At 37.1% G+C, this 17,871-nt stretch overlaps 1 protein-coding gene across 1 annotated transcript in view; it reads right to left on the bottom strand.

The window, feature by feature from the left end:
• Positions 1-439: 439 nt before the first annotated feature.
• SMCHD1 (structural maintenance of chromosomes flexible hinge domain containing 1) overlaps positions 440-17,871 on the bottom strand; it is a 129,258-nt gene continuing 111,826 nt past the window's right edge. Inside the window, exons 45-48 of the mRNA XM_082853405.1 lie at positions 17,611-17,782; positions 9,130-9,288; positions 8,735-8,837; positions 440-1,496 (exon numbers count right to left, since the gene is read on the bottom strand). Coding sequence (XP_082709531.1) covers positions 1,472-1,496; positions 8,735-8,837; positions 9,130-9,288; positions 17,611-17,782 — 459 coding nt within the window. The 3' untranslated portion in view covers positions 440-1,471. The remainder of the gene's footprint in view (positions 1,497-8,734; positions 8,838-9,129; positions 9,289-17,610; positions 17,783-17,871) is intronic.

Here is a 17,871-nt window from a genome sequence, read left to right as displayed (position 1 = left end):
TATAAATATAATTACATAACCATGAAGAGATGATACCATGAAAATGTTTAGCAGATATAACTGAAAAGACATTATGACAGTAGAAAAATGATAGAAATTAAAATTTGTTTTACTAAAAAGTATTATGTGAAAGTTACATACTAAAAATATTAATCCTACCCATTTCATAATGACTGTAAGTAACCAAGTCATAACCTCAAGAAGTTAAAAATCTCAGAAGGTGAAACTTACCTTTCTGGCACTAATATTTAACAGTTAATAAGTAGTAGTTTTACTTACAAGGAATCCAATCTTTCTTTTAGTTAATTCTTATTACTGCCATTTTGTTTCTTCAACAAAACAGTTAAATGACTTCCAATTATAAAGAGAGGTTAAATATCATATTTTACCAAGGTAACTTTTATGGAGCTTTAAATTTTGAAAAAGGAAAACACACCTATTCAACAGGGAAGAAACAATCTTCTTTATTAACCTCACTGTATAGTCAGAAAGGATTAAAAAACACACACATTTCCTGGGCCACAAAACTGTACCAAAAGTATTTCCTTATAAAATAACTTCACAATCCAATAGTCCTGGACTGACACAAAGACATATATTGACATACATTAGCATGAATTAAGACACAATTCAAATGTTTTTGCAGCAACTTTCTAGTAGACCCTTATTCCCTTAATGAGGGAGTGTACAACTTCTTTAATCCCTTAAAAATAGTAATAAAAAATTACAAAATAACGTAAACATAGAATTAAGGCTGAGACTATATAATCTAGTATTAATAAAGTCAAACAATACTTATAAAATTGCTGCTGTTGCATATTATATATATATACACATATATATACAGGATAAGTCTTTAGAAATTTAAAATGCTACTGCTGTCACAAGTCCACCCATCACTTTAATGTTTTTCCATATATCTTAACATCTGAATTCCCAGATACATGTGCTTGTCTACGTTTATTCTGAATTCTTAAAAGTTTCCTTGCATATTTACAATTAAATACCTAACCTCTAGAATTTTCCTTAAACGCAACAGACATAACAGTTATGTTAAATAAATTCACACAAAAGTAATAAAAAGGTTTGCTTTCAAGAAATAGTTGTAGCATATTCATGATAAACATACTGAAAAATAGTACATACACTTTTCTTCAGGATTAATAAATGCTATGTGTCAGTTTTGCAGTCACTACCATAGCTGCATATCTCTGACACACCTGCAAGATAATGACAACCAAAGGGCATGATGACTGGAAGAATTCCAGTAAACCCATATTGTTCGGTGAGATTCACAAAACTGAATGGTTGTTTCCAGCGCCATCTGGCTAGACATGGAAATACATGTCTAGATACTTGTTATCATCCCCAGAAGTATTCGTCTGTAAGTCACCCTCTTGGTCTTCTGAAACAGAGCTGCAGAAGGCAGGGCATTCTTAGTGAGACCAATGGCCCCCTCTTCTGTCACCTCTCACACATCTGTTTTGGTTATAATCCTGATCAAAATGGAAAAAAAAAACACAGTAAATTTTATGTACCAAAGTTTTCCTTTCCTGTAACTCCCTCATCAGACCTGGATGGTTAAACATCCAGTGGAACTATGTTCTACTAATTATAATAATTCTTGGTATAAACAGACAATTAAATCCTTGTATATAACCACTTCTTTCACATGTATGCAGCAAACAAACAAAAGCTTAACATAAAAACAGTAATTAATATATACAGAGGAAGGGATAAGTAATTTTTAGCACAGTTCTCTGGAATGGTGTATCCCAGACCCAAATTCTGCAGATTTTTGCCTATTTTCCCCTTTCCTAAAATGAAATGACCATTTTAAAAATTAACAAGAATTACAATGCTCATTAGAGAAAAGTCACAAAGACAAGCAAAAGGAAAAACACTTAAAAATACCCACAATTCCATTCACGAAGAGGTGAACAGAATGAACATTTTAGTATATATTTATGCAGATATTTCCTTATTCAGATATACTTTTTATTTATTTAATTTATTTATTGCGGTACGTGGGCCTCTCACTGTTCTGGCCTCTCCCATTGCGGAGCACAGGCTCTGGACGCGCAGGCTCAGCGGCCATGGCTCACGGGCCCAGCCGCTCCGCGGCATGTGGGATCTTCCCGGACCGGGGCACGAACCCGTGTCCCCTGCAACGACAGGCGGACTCTCAACCACTGCGCCACCAGGGAAGCTCTATATTTTTTAATAATAGTTCCCTGAACTGCCATCTGCAAATAGAAGACACACAATTTTGATAAAAAGCTATTTTGTAATCTTTATTAGTAGAAAATCAGGGCTTCCCTGGTGGCACAGTGGTTGAGAGTCCGCCTGCCGATGCAGGGTACATGGGTTCGTGCCCCGATCCGGGAAGATCCCACATGCCGCGGAGCGGCTGGGCCCGTGAGCCATGGCCGCTGAGCCTGCGCGTCCGGAGCCTGTGCTCTGCAACGTGAGAGGCCTGTGCACCGCAAAAAAACAAAACAAAAAAACCCCAAAACTGAAGCCTCTACTGAAGAAAGTGAGTCTATTGCATAGTATATATTCCTAAGTATATTTTGTTGATTCTAAAATCCACATTTTTCCACATTTAACATCTCTGAAATCTACCTTATAATGTCATGAGTTAATTTGCAGTGTTTTAATGTTTCATGAAAAATGGTGGTGTTTCTAATAATTACTGACAGCCTACAGTTGATGAAATATGGTATATAATCCCTATAAAAGCTAACAATATATAAATAGGTAATAGCCACATACTAATATAAATAATAACATAAACACACACACATTATGCTATTATTTTCTACTACTGAATTTGTTTCCAATTGTATGGATGAAATATATCACTATTTCAGTACTGTTAAAGATACTTTAATTTCAAGTGCTGTAACATTTTTGATATGGTGTGATTTATGGAGAACAGGCAGAGACTGGGGCAGAGGCTGGGGATGAGGAAATTACTAATTAAACAGTGGCTTAAATTTTAAACTGAAATTTAAAGTGATTTTAAATTTCCCAAAGGTAAGCAGGATGCAAAAGGGAAGCCATAGGCTAGAATACACCAAATTTGCAACCTGAATCTTCTCACCTGCCACCACAAAGCTAGACATTTGTTTTTTGTGTGCCAAAAGCTGTACTGACAATATGGTCTCTCTCGCTCTATGAAAACATTTACACTCCTCCTCCTTTTCTTGATATTCTACAGTTTTGCTATGAATTATCTTGGTATATCTTTTGTCAGTCATTGTGCTGAGCATTCAACGGACCCTTTCATCCCTGGGAATTCTCTTCCACATGATTTTCTTCTCCATTTTCTTCTTTCTAGGATTCCTGATAGTCTCAGTTCGTTCTCTACATCTCTTCTCCTTTCTCTTCACATATTTTCCCTATTTTTCTGTGAAGTTTCCTTTACTTTAGTCCTTTGAATTTTTTTTTCCCCCTCCTTGCCTGGCTTCCCCCACACTTAGTTCTTTGAATTTTTAAATTTCAGCAACAGTATCTGTAATCTTGTCCTGGCTGTTTTTTTCTCCTAATACCCCCTTAGTTTCATGAATATAACTCCTTCGGCAATCTAATCAGGAATTATGTACAGTTTTAAAAGAGTTCGGTTGAATCATCTTCCAGGGGTGGTTTTGCTATTTATCTTGGATCTCCCCTCACATGTTGTTGACTCCCCTCATATGTGTGATGTCTCTTGGTTGTACGATTACATTTAAGAAAGAGGACTGTGCTGCTGGCCTGGATTTCTTCTGCTGTTATAAAAATAGAACTGTTTTCCCATTATGGCTCCTCTCTGAGTGGGAATTTTATGGGATAGTGGGAGCAGGGGCGTGGACAAACAGGCTTTGCTTTAAGGGTGTGGCTGGAGAGCCAACTAGTAGGTTGCTAGTCCCTAGATGCTGGCAATAGACAAGCCTCTAGGGTGCCACCAAGTACACCAGAAGCCAATATACCAACATTTAACTAACTAATTACCATCATTATCTAACTTCCTGGTGGGAGCTTTAATACCTGGAACAAGGGAACAAAGCTCTCAAAGTTTGGGGTTGAAAATTTGGCATGTTCTAGGCTAGGTTTCCTCTCCTTTTCCATTCTGCTCTCATCCTTCCTGTTTTGGGCTGGACTTCTCTGACTGAGTCTAGGGTTCCACCAGGCATTGTGTCCCTCTGTCTCTCGACCACTCCCAGTACCTTCTCCTTTAGTATATTCCAGCCTTGTTTCTATCCTGTAATTCCCAGAAAACCTCAATCAAATGTGAAGGCAGAAGGAAGACCGTTTCAGACATGCAAGGGCTCCAGTTTCTTTCTACACACTTTTCATAAGGAAGTTATGAGAGAAAGAAAGACAAGGAGGGCTTCCCTGGTGGCGCAGTGGTTGAGAGTCCACCTGCCGATGCAGGGGACACGGGTTCGTGCCCCGGTCCCGGAAGGTTCCACATGCCGCAGAGTGGCTGGGCCCATGAGCCATGGCCGCTGAGACTGCGTGTCCGGAGCCTGTGCTCCGCAACGGGAGAGGCCATAACAGTGAGAGGCCCTCGAACCGCAAAAAAACAAAAACAAAAACAAACAAACAAAAAAGAAAGACAAGGAATCCAAGAAACAATGGATTCAACTCAAGAGAGCTGCCAAGGAGGACCCAGAAGGCCTACATGGTTACTAGTTACTAAAGCAGGTGGAAGAATACATGATCAAGTTACATACTGAAGGAAAAAAGAAAATTAGAAACTCCACAGAAGTTAACAACACCCAAGAAACAGTCTAAATAAGAACTGGATTAAAATTTAACATGATTTTAAGAACTGATACAATATAGAAGATTTATTTGACTTTCATGCTTGGAACACTGACTGACGGCCTAAGTAAGTGTCATGACGTTAGAACCTTACAAAGAGGGAAATGTAATCCTAGCACACACTTTGCCTACACTATATATTTACATAGCCATAATAATATATGTTGTTTATCACCTTCTACCTTTGAAAAAAGCATGGAGAACTGGGTTGATGGTTACAGGAGAGAATATAACTAAATAATCACGAGAAAGGGTAAGTTCTAAAATAATTCAGAACAATTTAGTCCAAAAGTCATGAGGTGGGCCAGGCAAGACAGACCTCCACACCAAGGTGTTGGGTGGGCTGTGCTGTCTGAAAGCTGATAAAACAAGACCAACATAATGTATACAAAAAATGGAGGCAACAACAGAATAACCAAAACAGTTAAAACAAAGGTTGCCTCTGGGAAATGGGACGGGGTAAGGATACACAGGAGCAAGATTTCATCATCATAAGCTCTTTCAATACCTGTGCTGTCCAATCTGGTAGCCACTAGCCTCGTGTGGCTCCAGAGCACTTGCAATGTAGCTAGACCTAATAGAGATTTGCTGTCTTCTGAATTTTGAAGACTTTGTATGAAAAAAAGAATTTAAAATATCTCAGTAATAATTTACTATTTGCAGTATGTTGCAATGATAGTATTTTGTACACTGTGTTCAATAAAATATACTATTAAAATTAATCTCGCTGTTTCTTTTAAAATGGCTCCTAGAAAATTTTAAATTACATGTGTGGTTCACATTTTACAGTACAATACTAAATCTATACACCAATTCATTTACATATTACGTATTACTTTAATGAAAATGATACTATTACTAACAACTTAAATATAAACTAAAAGAAACTTTAGCCCATACCACCTCTGAATTGCTACAAAATCTTAATAAATAAGATCCAAATTAATGACATCATTTGTAGTTCTGTAGAACTGTAAGGTCCTAGGCTAATTCAGTGCTGAGGCTGCAGGGTAGCCTCAAGAATATGTACTTTAAAACTGCTTGACAGGAATTTCCTCACTTGGTCTTTTAAAAAACTGGAAAAATGTTTCCCATCTTCCATAAAACACTTCTTTTGTTTGTTTGTTTTTTTTTTTGTTTTTTTTTTTTTTTTGAGGTATGCGGGCCTCTCACTGCTGTGGCCTCTCCCGCTGCGGAGCACAGGCTCCGGACGCGCAGGCTCAGCGGCCATGGCTCACGGGCCCAGCCGCTCCGCGTCATGTGGGATCTTCCCGGACCGGGGCATGAGCCTGTGTCCCCTGCATCGGCAGGCGGACTCTCAACCACTGTGCCACCAGGGAAGCCCCATAAAACACTTCTTGAAAAATTATGGCAAACCTACAGAAAAGCAGAAGAAATAATACAACATTTTGCCCACTCTTATTTTGATATGCAGTCGCTTTTTCATCCTGTAGTGTTTTAGAGTATATCCCAGACATCATGTTATTCAACTGGTAAATACCTCAGTACACATTTCTAACTGTATATTTATCTTATTATAAACTCTATGATGCTGTTATACACAAAATTAACAATTCCTTAATATATCTAATATCCAGGTGATTTAAAAATTTCTCCAAATTTTTTCAAAATTGCATTTTAAAGATTCAAATCCATATCCAAACAAGGTCTACAATTTGCATTTGATTATTATACCTTTCAGGTACTTTTATTTTATAACAAACAGTTCATCCTTCTCCCTATGCTTCTTTTATGTCATTAATTTATTCACAAAACCAGTCATCTGTCCTGTACAATGTTATATTCTTGACATTCTAGATTTGGCGTACTGCTTCCTGGTGGCATCATTTAACTTGTTCCTAAATTTCCCTTATTTCCTGTACACTTGGAGTTAAACTGAAGGCACTTCTCAAATTCGTGAGAGATTTAAGCTTTGATACCTTAAGGTATCTATTGTATGCAATGAATTAACCTCCTTCCTGGGCATCTAGAACGTTAGATGAACTATCTTGGGGAAAAGTCACCCAGTTTTCTGCAGTGCTTATTTCCTGCACAGAACCCCAGCTGAGAAAGGCTGACTGGAAGCTTCATTAGATTCAGGTTATTTCTCTACTGAATCACATAATAGCAAATATCCTGCTTTTTAATCAGTGGGTTCAGGAATGTCCATCTGATCTTTCCATTATTAGCATTACTATTATTTTTTTTCAGGCAAGGCTTTATTGGGGCCCCTCCTACAGCAGGGGGGCCATTATTATTAACTTTCCCCCTCAACTTTTTACCTAATAATTTGGGTATCCATTGATTATTATTTCCTAAATCCATTATTTTATTAGGAGTGGCCAAAATGTGGTGTTTTAATTTTATCATGCTTCTTATACTTTATTCTTATATAAAGAACTTTATAAAGAAGACCTTCTATAAAAAACTTTCTCCAATTATTTGGTTACCCTGAAAGTTCACATAAGAAAGAATGAACATGTCTTTTCTATATGAATATATCAATGAGTTGGTGTCATTATCTCACAATTTTTTTGCAAGGTATTATTTTGGGGAGGGGCATACTATGGCTTCAGTCTACCTCTCCAACCACGTCTTGGGACTTTCTCCCTCTTACCCACTATATTTTAGACTCACAAGCATCTTCTCAGTTCCTCAAATATGCCAGGCTTGTTATTTTCTCAGAGCTTTCATACCTATTCTCCCTCTGACTGAAACCATTCCCTACATGGCTGGCTTCTCATCCTTCAGTTCTCTGTTAAAATGCATCTTTCCCAACAACCAACATAGTTTTCCCATTATTCTACATCACTTCATCCTTTGTTCTTTTTTTTTAAATTTATTTTTGGCTGTGTTGGGGTCTTTGTTGCTGTGCGTGGGCTTTCTCTCATTGCGATGAGCAGGGGCTACTCTTTGTTGCGATGTGCGGGCTTCTCACTGAGGCTGCTTCTCTTGTTGCGGAGCACAGGCTCTAGACATGTGGGCTTCAGTAGTTGTGGCATGCAGGCTCAGTAGCTGTGGCGCACAGGCCTAGCTGCTCCGCTGCATGTGGGATCTTCCCGGACCAGGGCTTGAACCCGTGTCCCCTGCACTGGCAGGAGGATTCGTAACCACTGCGCCACCAGGGAAGTCCCCTATCCTTTGTTCTTTTGTAAAACTTAACATTATTCTATATTTTTACATATAGAAAAAGGTTTACTTTTTTGAATTGTCCTTCTTCTGCACAGGATTGCAGACCTCCCAAGGGGGCAAGAACCATATCACTTTTATTTACCCAGCAACATACAGCACAAAATAATCAAATGGTTACTGAATAAATGTAGAATATGTAGATGGATAGGGCATAGAATACCAATTCTAAATACCACGGTCTCAAAGGAACTCCTCAAAGGTCAATACGAGAAACTTATTCAGGCAGAGTCTATATTTGAACCTTTTGAAATAAGGTATAATAAATCCCAGTACTATGGTATCTTTCTGTGCGATGGCCTTACTAGCATCTATACTGAAACAGACAATTTTCTTCACTGAGTTAGGATGCAGATGGCTTTGTTGGCTTCTTGGTGAGCTATGTAAGTGGTATCTGATTTTCCAAACCACATATCATAAGCAACTTCTATATGAGTAATGTACAAATGATTCTGCATATTCTATACTTAAGTTGCTGATCCTATGAAGCAGAATACAGTGTATTAGAAAGTTTCCAAATAATTTGCAAAAATCATTTAGAAAACTGGAGCATCCTAGGAGAAAATAATGATTACATCTTATCTTCATTACCCATCATCATTCAGTTCACTTAAAAAGAAACAAAATTAATTCTGGTTCAAGGTGGGTAAAATACCCTCATGCTATATTTAAAGTATAAAGAGCCAAAACCTTGACAAAGTAAGCAATCATAACTTTAGGGTCACAGTGGACTCACCTATTTTGTCTTGTAACTTCTCTTCTCATTCTCTTAGGAGGAACTGGACAGTCTGTCATTGGATGACGCAGTGAGTCATTACACTTACGTGTGGGAGTCATACCTGTAAAGACAGAAAATTTAGAAAATAAACCTTTAAAAGACTGGAATTATTATAAGCAATACAAGTGAATGTCTTAATTTATAGAAGAGTAATTAATAAATAATACTGAGAATGCTTCTTACTACTCTTGCTGACCGAACAGCTTACAAACATTTGTCAGTTCACTTGGAGGTCAAGAGTGTCTGTAATTTAAATTCTGGATCATTCGCATACTTTCTTCTTGTAGCTGAACTCTCTCTAATCATGAACACTATCTTCATGCAGAGAAAGATGTTAAAAAAAAATACAATACCTAGTTTTTGCTCTATCAGTTTGAGATTCTTCTCTTGTTCATCAAGTTCCTGTTTTTTCTTCTTCATATCCGGAGTGTGAAGGTATTCCAACTGCCCGTTAAGGTCCTTGTTCACACTGCCCAACCTGCACACAGCAGTGCGGTACTGCTGAAGAAGATCTGCAAAGAAACCAAAGACATTCGATTAAAAGTACTGATATCATATCAAAGCAGTGTTTTAGGAAAGAAGAATCAGCAACACTGAGTGTTGTTATAGTAACGTGGGAACTACTTTTAACGTTCGGTGTAAACAAATACAATAAAAAAGCACAGTTTAGAGCCCAGCACAAGACTGGTGCTTGTTAAATATTAATTTTCTTCAGCTGCTTGACTTTAATAAATTTCTATGTCAGGAAAGAGTTTTCTATATAAAAGCACTCTGAATTAAATCACTCTCTCAGTCAGTGTTTACATCCTGTTTGATACTCAGTATTCAATCTAACTCCACAGAAATTTGTGAGAAGGGGAAGAATGCACTAAATATAGCATTATTAGAAAATCCCTGCTTCCCAGTACTGATGAACCTAGTGGCAGGGCAGGAATAAAGATGCAGACGTAGAGAACGTACTTGAGGGCACGGGGGGCGGGGGGGAAGGGGAAGCTGGGACGAAGTGAGAGAGTAGCTGACATATATACACTACCAAATGTAAAATGGATGGCTAGTAGGAAGCTGCTACATAGCACAAGGAGATAAACTTGATGCTTGGGCTTCCCTGGTGGCACAGTGGTTGGGAGTCCGCCTGCCAATGCAGGGGACACTGGTTCGGGCCCTGGTCCGGGAGGATTCCACATGCTGCGGAGCAGCGAAGCCCGTGCACCACAACTACTGAAGCCTGCGTGCCTACAGCCCATGAGCCACAGCTGGAGAGAGCCCGTGCACAGCAACAGGGACACAATGCAGCCAAAAATAAATAAATAAATTTTAAAAAAAACCAAAAAAAACCAAAAAAACCTTGATGCTTTGTGACTATCTAGAGGGATGGGATAGGGAGGGTGGGAGGGAGGCTCAAGAGGGAGGGTATATGGGGATATATGTATACATATAGCTGATTCACTTTGTTGTATAGCAAAAACTAACATTGTAACAACACTGTAAAGCATTTATATTCCAATAAAGATGTGAAAGAAAAAAAAAGAAAATCACTGCTTCCAACAGACATGATCATTACCTTAAACACAGCTTTCAAAAACACTCTTGGATACTTAATTTTCAGAAAGCTTAACGTGCATTACTTTGTTTAAAAACACATTACATTGGTCAAGTTTGAGACTATTTATTGCCTGTTTGTATAATTTATTAGACACCAAAAATTAAATACATTGACTATACTTTAGTCCAGGGGTCAGCAAACTATGTAGTCCATGGGCCAAGAATGGTTTATACAGTTTTAAATGATTACATTCTAAATGGTTATATAAATATGTTCATAACACCCTCAATTTTGCCTCCTGGATCACAGAGCCTAAAATATTTACTATCTGACCCTTTGAGACTCTAGTCACACAAAGATTATCAATATTCATGGGAATGGGCATAAAAACACCCAATTGCTTAATAAATATATACAGTGGGTTTACATATAAAACTGTGGAAGAAATTATTTGAGTCAGGGTACACGAGATATGAGATATTCTATACTTTAAGGGTCAATAACAGTATTTTTAAAAAACTATCAAGCATTCTGGGAACGAGTGAACAAACACACACCTGTGAACACTTATGAGAATATTCATATATTTAAATATGAATTCCATATGTGTAACTGAGTGATGACAAGGTCCTTATGTTTCTTAATTCTTTATGATTTATTGGGAACTCAAAGGTAACTAAAAATGTCTGGTTTTCTGGTTTGATAGTATTTCTAATTTCATGTTAAAGTTATGTTTTCTATATGCATAAAATTATATTTATTTTGTATGTGAATGAGTTACAAAATTATGTTCAGATCCATATGTCAGGGATGCTGCCTAATTCAGAAGACGATACACAAAAATTTCAAGTTGCTAACGGTTGAAATCCTACTTCTTAACATAGTAAGTTAGTTATGAGGTTCTTTTACCTTTTAAATACTCAAGAAAAAGTATGTTCAAAAGCTTTAACAGAACATTAAGTCAACTTGTTATTTAGAAACTGAAAGATGGATTATTAAATACTTCCCATTAAATGGAGCACTAATATTAAGTTCATATTTTATGTATAAGGTAGACAGAAGCAACTTAATTTAATATGCCTTAGCAATTCCCAATTTTTTGTACATGAAATGTAATTTCTATTTACCATAGTGTCTATAAAAGTCTTTTCTAAGTCATTTAATAACATTTTGCCAAAGAGAAAAGCTAAAAATTCATATTTAATTCTGTTTATAAATGATTTTAGAGCTCTAACATTATATGTTGTCTGAAAATTTTAATTATCTAGGAAAAAAACTAATGATGCTTTACTGTGAAAACAGCAAAATACTTTAAAATAAAAAAATTAGGGACTTCCCTGGTGGTCCAGTGGGTAAGAATCCACGCTCCCAATATAGGGGGCTGGGGTGCAATCCCTGGTCAGGGAACTAGATCCCACATGCATGCCGCAACTACGAGTTCGCATGCTGCAACAAAGACCCTGTGTGCTGCAACTAAAACACGGCACAGCCTAAATAAATACATAAATATTAAAAAAAAAAGTGTAGCTTAAAATTAAAAATAAAATTAAATTAAAAATTAGTTCATGTAAAGGGACAAAAGCTCAAATTACAGTGTGTTTATTTCTCTATGCTACATATTAAGAAAGATATATAGATTATTTCAATGTATTCAGGGGTAGACTCTCTGGGAACAAATCAGAGAAGTTCTTGTAAATTTTGTTACTTAATTTTTAGGTGACACATTGTTCACTGAGGCAGATCTGGAAAAATATATAGAAGAGGATAATGGAGAAGTAAATTATCTCAATTATGTAATTCAGGAAAAAAACATTTTTCTTTCTACTCTTTTGTGTCACTGTGCAAATGAATACATACACTGTCCTGAACTTGGCAAAGTTATCTTTTCTTTTTTTAAACATCTTTATTGGAGTATAATTGCCTTACGTATCTAACATTTTTGAGGTTGAAATTCCTCATCTGTAAAATGAGGGGAACAGCAGTAAATGAAATAATTCAAGTGACAACCTTAACAATGTATGTGGGACATAATAAGCCCTCAAATAGTAACTATTATTATTCTCTTGAAAATTGCTTATTCATGTTATCCACTCATTTTTCTATTAGTCTTTGTCTTTTTTCTTGATTTTTAAAGGTTGCTTTTAATAATAAGACTATAACACCTTTGTCTACTATATATGCAATTTTCCCCAGTTTGTCATTTGCCCTTCCATTTTCTTCAAGGTGCTTTAAAATTTTTATGTAAACTTAAAATAAATTAACTATAAAATGTTTTCTCACATGTGCCAGTACTTGTCTGTCAAAAAGCCCTTCTCTCCAAGGTGGGTGTTTCTATTTTAGATAGGCTGATCAGTGAAGTCCCTGAAGGTGTGACATTAAATTATAGAACTGGAAGGAAAAGAATCAAGCTATGAACGTATCTGGGGCAAAACCACTGGAGACAAGGGAACATTAAAATAAAGTGTTCCTTTCAAGATTAAACTTTCTAATTTCTATTCAACTGTGCTAAGAACTTCCTGAACACAGCTGAAGAATGGTGGTACTATAAGTTTTCTTTGCCTGTGCCATTTTGGGAAATAGGTTTATTAGTTTCATAAGATGCCCTGAGTGATCTCCATTTTTATCTATACTCTGCAACAAATTATATTTGAAATTCACTTATGAAAAACCTATAGGATGGAGTTAACTTTTTGAACACTTCTTCAGGCAATGGTCTGTATAAGTTTTCTTCCTTATTTAAATCAATTTTGTTCACTTGCAATTTTCTAGAATTTAGTCCACTTTATTTGGACATGCTAAATGTATTTATATTATGAAAACCTAAGAAATCTCTATTTCTCAATGCATCCTTTGAGCCATTACTCCTATTGTATTTATTTTTGCCCAAAGACTGTCTTTACAAATTGTATATTCAATACAAGGGTTTTCTTTTTTTGCAATCCATTTGGTTGTACTTGTTTCTTGAGAAGTATTTTTTCCCTCCTCTCATTTGAGTTGAATGGTTAATTTGTTTTTCTCATTTAATAATAAAAGCGTTAAGCCTGTAGGTTTACATTTGATCTCAGCTGTCTTCATGCCTCTTATGTATAATGTGTAATATTCTCATTCTTTTTAATATTTAAACTTTTTTTGACAAAATAGTTGTTTCTAAATATCCACTATTTGAGCTTACTTTGGGAGGAAAGGATTAAGTTATTTTTTAGTTCTGTTACTATCCTAAGTAAATTTTGCTTTTCATAATTTGTAGTCTCATTGTAGCTGAGTAGCAATTTGATCAACGAATTTATGGCCATTTTTTGTGACATATTACCTTCTTACCTAAGAAGGTACTGGTATTACAACTTATTAGGTAGAAAATTCCTTGTTTTTTGACTAACGACCTGTCATGGATTAATGGTTTCTCATAACAATATTTCTGTCTCTGTATAATCAAGTTTTAAGAAATTTGATTATGTAATTTATTGCATCAAGTTAATTAACTTTTGGTCCTCTAGTATGGAATATATCTGTTATCAAAACGAATCTATCTTTGTTCTTTTAGTGCCATTGCCTTGAAGTTAACTTTGACACTAATACTGTTACTTGTGATTTTGTCTATTCAATGTTTACATTTCTTCTTTGTTAATTCTTTAATTTTACACTGTATTGGTGTAGAAGGGAGTTTCTTATAAAAGATATAAAGCAGTGTCATGGAGAGAATAGCCTTCAGGTACAGCTGGCTCTGGGTTTGAGTTCTGTTCTATGGCTTACTGACCATGTGGCTTCTCATGTCATTTAAATTTCCACACTTCTCTCTTTACTCACTTTATTTAACTTTACTTCCTGGCACATGTTAAGCACTCGATAAATGGCAGCTATTTTAATATATCCTAGCACTAGATTTTAAAAATCTGAATGTCTTTAAATGAAAGAACTTCATGTATTCACATGTTATTCAAGGTCTTATTTCTAATCATCTTATTTTACAACATGTAAATACTCGTTTTTTCTTCTGTTTTATGCTCTAAATTTATTTGCTCTTATTTCATTATCTCATATCAAATACTATAATGCAAAACACGGTCTATGCAAAATTAGAAGACACTCTGCTTTTAATTGTGCTAGTAAGCAGGCAATTTTTGTGGTGGTAGTCTAGTTCAAAATTGCTTTTTCTCTGCAAACAATCCCATGATACACAAGGAAGAGTTTCCTCAAAGCTCTGTTCTGTCTGATCCTTACTATGGCTGGCTGATTTCAGAGGGAACTTCTGTCTCCTAGGAGGTGCAGGCTCTGAGTCATGTTAAGAGATGCCCTTCTAGGTGAAGATGCAAGGAGCTCAGGCTGCTGAATGTCCCAGAGCCATCCTTGTTTTTGTCTTGGCTGTTTCCAATCTCCTTTGAATGTGTGATTTCCTCCACTTTCTTTCCAATACATTCCTGTTTCACTTAAAAGTGGTCAGGCCTGGGCTTCCCTGGTGGCGCAGTGGTTGACAGTCCGCCTGCCGATGCAGGGGACGCGGGTTCGTGCCCCGGTCCGGGAAGATCCCACATGCCGTGGAGCGGCTGGGCCCGTGAGCCATGGCCGCTGAGCCTGCGCGTTCGGAGCCTGTGCTCCGCAACGGGAGAGGCCACAACAGTGAGAAGTGGTCAGGCCTGGTTGCTATCGCTTAAAATCAAAAGTACCTTATACATATCCAGTAATTTTAAATTGTCTCATTTGATTTTTCAAACCGTTTGTCTAATATTTGAGTGCTTATTGTTGAATCATTAGTCTGTATGTGGAGTGTATCTTTGAAGATATTTATCAAGAAGAAAAAGTAACTGTTATATTTTTTAAGTCCTTGCATTATCTGTTAACTTTACATGTTTGACAAACCAATAGGGCACAGAAGTCTTAATTATAATCTTTTCATCCCAAAGATCTATGGATAAGGCCTTACTGTTATACTGACAGTCAGATGCCCAGGTAAACTGGAAATTCTGTCAAAAATATCTGCGCATTTTTAAAGTTCCACAGGTAATTCCTTTTAGTTTGGGATCCACTGCCATAAACTGTAGTGCTGGAGTGATAAGGGTTGAGGGTTTTTTATGCTGATTCACTGCCTCTGACTAAATTGTTTTCTCTTATTTCTTATAAGTTTGTTTAGATGTTCACTTATTTTCTATAGAGAAGATTTTTTCATGCATTCACTGTCATCATTAACAGAAGTATGAAATTCTGTATTGTTTATAACTTAAACTTTCTGTATATTATGATGTTTTGACATCTTAAAAAGCCTTTCTGGCTGGCGAGAGATTGCCTCGCCTGGGATGAGCCAATTCTTAGAGATAGCTAAGCGTCTAGCATGCCTTTGATACACAAACTAACCAATCCAGAGCCAAGCTTCCTCTATCTGGCACCTGCACCCCAAGGAGTAACATTCCTCTGCCTTAATCATCTCAGAGCCAGGTACCAGGCAACTAGCTAGAAACCACGCCTAGAGCCCAAAGACCACTGAAATTATTCAAGCAGGTCAACCCTAAACTGTTGACCTTGTCATCCCTTTGCTGCAGAGACCCCAGTAAAGGCTGTGGCTGAAGTACTCTCCTTGCTCCTGTCTTCTGCCTCCTGACCACCCTGGTGTTCTTCCATATGGCCCCTGTGTGGCAGGCTGTGCCTCCTGTCCCTAGGACCTGTGAGTATAATAAACTTTGTTTTCCTGAGCCTCTCTTGTGTCTCCTCTTGCAGCTGCACCTGACTATCTCATAAAAGGAAATATGAGATATCCTACCATCTTTCTCAATTACTGTTTTAAACATTGCCGGGGGCTGAAGTAATAACGCCAAACTGGATACTACCCAAATTCCTCAATAGCAGAATAATAAAGAAATAAATTGTGGTATACGTACACAGTGGGATACTAACCTGCAATTAAAATGAACTACAACTACATACACAGTGTTGAACAAAGCCAGACACACAAAAAAGCATGGATTGCATAATTCCATCTACATAAAGTACAAAAATGGGAAAAACTAATCTATGCTCTTTTAAGTCAAGAAAGTTGTTATCCTTTGGAGAGGGGGTCGGGCTGTGACTCGAAGAGCCCTGAGAAGCCTTCCGTGGGGCTGATAATATTCTATTTCTTAATACAGAAGCAGTGTTCATTTTGTGAAAAGCCTGTATATTTATGAAATGTGCACTTTTCTCTATGTATATTACACTTAAAAAAATTAACAACAAAATGTGGTGTATACAACACACAATAGAATATTATTCAGTCTTAAAAAGAAATTCTGACACATACTACAACACTGAAGCGCCTGGAGGACATTATGCTAAGTGACGTAAGCCAGTCACAGAAGGGCTAAGACTGATTCCACATACTTGAGGCGCCTACAGGAGTCAATGCACAGAGACAGAGACCTGGGCAGTTGCCAGGGGTGGGAAAAGATTTCTGAAGATTGGCGGCAGAAGAGTATGAATGTACTTAACACTAGTGAACTGTACATGTAAAAATAATTAAGATGATAAACTTTGTTGTATGTATTTTATTACAATTTACTATATATTTTTAAAGTTAACAACAAACTACTTTTTGCTGGAAAAGTAGATATCCAAGCGTATTAGAACTATATAAAATTAAGAGCAAACAGGCTCTTAGATGATGGCCTGCAGGGGAACGTCCTGTAAAGTATAAGCACTTCAAAGCACAGACGTACAGATAATTATATCGGCCAACTAGAAACAAGGGGACACAGCCTGCAGAAGGGAAAATGGGGAAGGGAGGTCACATGTCACACACACTAAAAAAGATATATCTAGATAGTTACCAACTTTGAAATAAAAAGAAGTATTATGATTTGATGACATACTAGTTTCCTCAACAAGGAAATCTTTTATTTCAAGGTAAGAATGAAAATATGCGGCTTCCCTGGTGGCGCAGTGGTTGAGAGTCCGCCTGCTGATGCAGGGGACACGGGTTCGTGCCCCAGTCCGGGAAGATCCCACATGCTGCGGAGCGGCTGGGCCCGTGAGCCATGGCCGCTGAGCCTGCGCGTCCAGAGCCTGTGCTGCTCCGCCTCAGGAGAGGCCACAACAGTGAGAGGCCCGCGTACCAAAAAAAAAAAAAAAGAATGAAAATATGAAGGAAAACCTACTTCCTATATACGTATTTCAAAACTATTTGGTGTAAGAAAGCTGGAAGTACTGGACAAAAACATCTTATTCATATCTGTTACTGGTTACGTTTTGATGTTAGAGTCTTGATAAACAAGGTCCAAATAAAGGGTTAAAATCAAATGAGAAATTATTAAGTACTTATTTAACCTACCTATTTGTTCCCCTAAGATCAGGCACTGTTTTGGTACTGGAGCTCCAAAGACCATTCCCCGAAGTTTATCCATTGGAGGAGCTTTATTCTGAAGGCCCCCAAACTTTCCATTACTTCGAATGCGATCTCCATCTCTGGTCAGCAGTGTAGGACAGTGTGTAATTTTAACAACCTATTGTAAGTAAATGGATATTAATTAGCGAGTCTATAAAACTTATTTCAACTGCTCTAAGAAAACAGAAATCACTTAAGGGTTCTGAG

The sequence above is a fragment of the Leucopleurus acutus genome, assembly GCF_964270905.1.
Source record: "Leucopleurus acutus genome assembly, chromosome: 13".
NCBI classification, from domain to species: Eukaryota; Metazoa; Chordata; class Mammalia; order Artiodactyla; family Delphinidae; genus Leucopleurus; species Leucopleurus acutus.
The sequence above is the reverse complement of the archived record's forward strand: the minus strand, read 5'-3'. Positions and strand labels throughout refer to the sequence as shown.